Source organism: Hipposideros armiger, unplaced genomic scaffold (assembly GCF_001890085.2).
Source record: "Hipposideros armiger isolate ML-2016 unplaced genomic scaffold, ASM189008v1 scaffold_844, whole genome shotgun sequence".
NCBI classification, from domain to species: Eukaryota; Metazoa; Chordata; class Mammalia; order Chiroptera; family Hipposideridae; genus Hipposideros; species Hipposideros armiger.
Genome location: NW_017732194.1, coordinates 395781 through 400370, shown reverse-complemented (window position 1 = coordinate 400370; position 4590 = coordinate 395781). Strand labels below are relative to the sequence as shown.

At 39.4% G+C, this 4590-nt stretch overlaps 1 protein-coding gene across 1 annotated transcript in view; it reads right to left on the bottom strand.

Moving 5' to 3' along the window:
* The window catches only part of ITGA8 (integrin subunit alpha 8), a 172126-nt gene that overhangs the window by 81151 nt on the left and 86385 nt on the right, over positions 1-4590 (bottom strand). Inside the window, exon 14 of the mRNA XM_019629342.1 lies at positions 2695-2740. Coding sequence (XP_019484887.1) covers positions 2695-2740 — 46 coding nt within the window. The remainder of the gene's footprint in view (positions 1-2694; positions 2741-4590) is intronic.

The following is a 4590-nucleotide window of genomic DNA, read 5'->3' as shown; positions in this document are numbered from 1 at the left end:
CCACTCGGCAAGCCCCACACACCTGCTTTGTTCAAGGATTGTGCTCGTGGTGTTTTGGTGATATTGCTGTGAAATACTTCTCCAGGATCTGCGACTATATCTCTATTCATATTTGAAGAAATACATCATCCTACAGTCACTCGCGTCTGTAAGTACTCGAGTTTTGCAAATTTCCTTGCCTTATTGGTTGATGATTTTTTTAGTTGGATTAACCATATTCTAGCCAAGCTTTGCAGATTTAGCTAAACCCATGAGGGTAGGTTGACAGACTTATGCTGTACTTCACACAGAGCTGTGGTTCTCAGTCCTAACTGCATAATTAAGCATTCGAGGAGCTTTAAAACAGGTAATATGCCCAGGCCCCACCACAGGCGAATTGAATCAGAACCTGTGGAGGTCAGGGCCAGGCACTGGACTGTTAAACAAACCTTCCAGGTGATTCTAATGTGCAGCCAAGTTTGAGGAGAGGGACTAATATAGAGTAAATTCAATTCCCACCACCAAGGTGAGCATAACTAGATGAAAACGTAAGTCGTAGGGAAAGGGGATGGGGCAATTTTAAAAGCCCATCTCCAAGATATGATAGTTGCAAGCCACGCCTCCAGTTGACAACATGAAATGATACCGCATTGCATATGTTTTCCTCAGACAGGTGGGAGGGCTGTGCCTTGGGATAGTATTGTTTAGGACATGACTTGAAACTATTTCACAATAACCACAATGGGGCACTGGGGATTTTCCTAAAATCCTTTATGCTGTTTATCTGGACTCTGCTACCTAGTTTTGTTTTCATTATTGTGTTAGCGCCAGTCCTTGGAAAAGTAGCCAATAAGGCAGGATTCGACATGCAAGACATTTAGTGGGGCAAACACCTAGGAGGAATAAAGGGGAGGGAGTGGAATAAAGGGGGTCCAGGAAGGAAGCCCCAGCTAGGGCACTGGGGAGTCCTTGAGCCAAAGTTGCCCGTTAGAAGAGCTCCATGCCTCACAGGAATGGGCCTGTAGTCATATCCTTATGATGCCCAGTAATTGGCTGGGAACCAGCCAATGGAAGACATGACCTTGGCACAAACGTGGTGGATGGATTCACAGCCCAGTAGCTGGATCCAGAGAGTGTCACTCCATCAGCTCTAAGGGGTGCATCCTCAAGATCACCTCAAACACAGCCTCGTGCTTCCACTACTCTGAGAGTTTCAGTCATCTGATCTCTGCAACCTGAAGCAGAGAGTGGCTGCCATAAATCAACCTTGGGACTGATGAAGAAGAAAATCTTACCTACTTGAGGAAGCCTAACTTTAGAATATCTCTAGGAGTTGAGCTAGGTTAGCAATATGTGCCCTCTGCCTTTTGTCTTGATATCTTGACTGAGCGTCTCGTATTCTTCTACAACATTTTTTTTAAGAAAAAAAAAAAAGAATCCAAAAATTTTGAGCACCAACTGTCCACCAGTTACTATTCTGTGTACTTTACATGCAGCTTCTCACTTAATCTTTTTAACAAAAATAAACTTATAAAGGAAGTATTGTTATCCCCATTTTATAGATGAAAAATCAGAGGATTAGAAAGTTATAGGAAGTTGGCCAAGATTACAAATTAGTGAGTCTGTGGAATGACCAGGTTTTTGAAACCATACCAGTCACATTTGAATGGCTGTTCAATGCTTGCTATTGGGGGCTATGAATTTCTGGTATGTTCCATTCCCTAACTTAGCGTCCACTTGATTATAGGGTCCAGGGTACATAGTAACATTCTCTCACCCCATATTCCTTCTATAAGCACATTTTAATGTACTTCCAAAGCAAAGGACAGCATTCAAATATAGTAACATCTAAAAAGTGTGTCATTTTATAAGTTCTGCTAAGATTTATATCTTAATTAACATTATGTTAGTGGAGGATGGAATTGTGATCATGAGGTATGAGAATAAAAAGACAGAGGGATGAAAGAAAGGAAAAAATTGAGGACAAAAATTCCTCCAAACTTTAAAAAGAGCATGTACATGTTCTCCAAAATAAATAGTTGGTATATTTTTTTAAGGCAAAACTAGCAACAAAAAGGAAATGCATTTGAAACAATTAGAAAAACATGTTCATTGATGGATGAATGGATAAAGGAAATGTGGTGTATATATACGCTAGAATATCATTCAGCCATGAAAATGACATCTTGCCATTCTGACATGAAGGACCTTGAGAGCATTATGCTAAATGAGAAAATTCAGACAAAGACAAATACCGTATGATCTCATTTATATGTGGAATCTAAAAAAAAAAGCAAACAGTGAAAACACAAACACATAGATACAGAGAACAGATTGGTGGTTGCCAGAGCAGGGGATAGAGGATGGTATGGGGTGGTGTGGGGCATGGGTGAAGTGGGTGAAGCTGGTCAAAAGGTACAAACTTCCAGTTATAAAATAAGTCCTGGGATGTCACGTACAGCACGGTGACTGTAGTTCATAATACTGTGTTGTGTATTTGAAAGTTGCCGAGAGGATCCATCTTAAAAGTTTTCATCACAAGAAAATTAATTTGTAACTATGTGTGGGGTGATGGATGGTAACTAGACTAACTGTGGTGGCCATTTCACAATATATACAAATATTGAGTCATGATGCTGGATGCCTGAAACTAATATAATGTTACATATCAATTTTACTTCAGTAAAAAACATTTGCATACCACCAACCACATACCTGTAAACGGCTACTTTTCCTGCTCCAAATGCACCCACAATTAAATCTAAAAAAGACAAAAACACATGCCCAAATTTTAGAGAAACAATCTAAGCGCATGATCATAACTAGCACGTAGAGCATCTTGAAATGCTGACTATAGTGAGAGCTATACAAATAAAAATAGCAAATCACACCTTTCTTAAGACATTCCTTTTTTCTTTTTTTTTATTAGTTTCAGGTGTACAAAACAATGTAATAGTTAGACATTTACACCCCTCACAAAGTGATAATCCCCCGCCCCCAATCTACTACTGCTCTGACATCATATGTAGCTGTTACAATTCCATTGACTCTATTCCCTATGCTGACATTTTTGAAAGGATGTTGGAACTTCACCATAATTGCTCAATGTGACATAAGCCAGTAGAACTCAAACCCTTCTGGACTTAGGAAGGCCAACTTTCTAGAAATGCTTAAGAAACTCACCATAACACTATTTCTCTGATCCTCAAGACTCAAGGAACATATCTTAAGGAACGCCAAAGGGAAAAAGCATGTGCTTAGTGTCTACTGTGTACCAGGCTCTTTAAACATATTGTTTTATCATTCCTCTACCAGCAACAACCCTATGAAGCAAGTAGTATTGCCAATGAGGTGGGACATTTTGTCTATCATTTCAACACAACCATTTGCTCTTTTCGAATAGTGTGGATGGAGAGTATCCTTTTGGCACAGTGATCAGTAGTACATGAAATAATTGGCATATCATTATAATGATCTTAATTAACAACAATGATAATAATAAGCAGTACATATTGGACACTTACTCTAGGCCACGAGTTCTTCCAAATGATGTACCTTAACTGATCCCTAACAAGAAGTTGGTCTCTATTATTAGCACAGTTTTGCAGGTGAGTAAATTGAAGTTGAAGGAGGCTAACCTATAAATTCAGTAACGTTCACACAACTAGGAAGAGGTGGAGCTGGGTTACTAGCTGTCCTGGGCGGCAGAGCCATCTGAGACTATTTGAGGGGTAATGCTCACAATGGCCTCAGTGATTGGCTAATATACAGGCAGACCTCTGTTTTCCTCAATCTAATTTATAGTGGTTATTCTTGGTGAATGCAATCAAATAAAAATAAAAATGACTATGGCTAAATCGGCAGTAAAAAGTTTAGTTATAGAGGTGAGAAAACTGGACTTGGTAGAAATAATGGCCTTGGTAGAAACAGAAAGAAACTTACCATGGTCGAAACTTATGGTTCATTTTAGTAAAACAGAAGTGAAAACAAAACAAAACAAAAGATGAGGGGAATATATTTGACCACTCCATATGGAAAAGCGATCAAGGAATTAAATTGATTTAATGGAGTTTGCACAAGAAAATGATTTAATGATTTATAGCCACAACCCTTAGCACTCAGCTTTCCAGAACATAGGAGCAATATCAGGCTGCAAGCAACTGATTCTCCTCTGGAGGGCTCCTCTTGGCTGGGCGAAGGCAGGCCAGAAGTGCCCTCACCATAGCCTTCAGCCAGTGATGGATAGGAACTGGATGAAAACTAGGGACAGTAGCTATCACAGCTTCCTTACCCCTCAAGTGGGATAACTCTGAGGCATATGCCTACTTCCCCATCTCCCAGATTTCTCCAGCGAGACAGCCCTGGTTGTCCACAGTGTCAAACTCTTGATATTAATCTTTTATTATAGCCTTCATTTCCACATATTTCTTCCCTTCTCCCTTAGCAATGTTTTCTTTGGATTATTTCTCAAATAAATTGCTTGTTTTCTAATCCTTGTCTTAATGTCCACTCTGGAAGAAGCCAACCTAACATTACACAATAACTCTTGTTAAAAATGTTTGTTTTTTAAAAAATGGACTCAAACATCTTTCAGGGTTAAAAATCATAGTT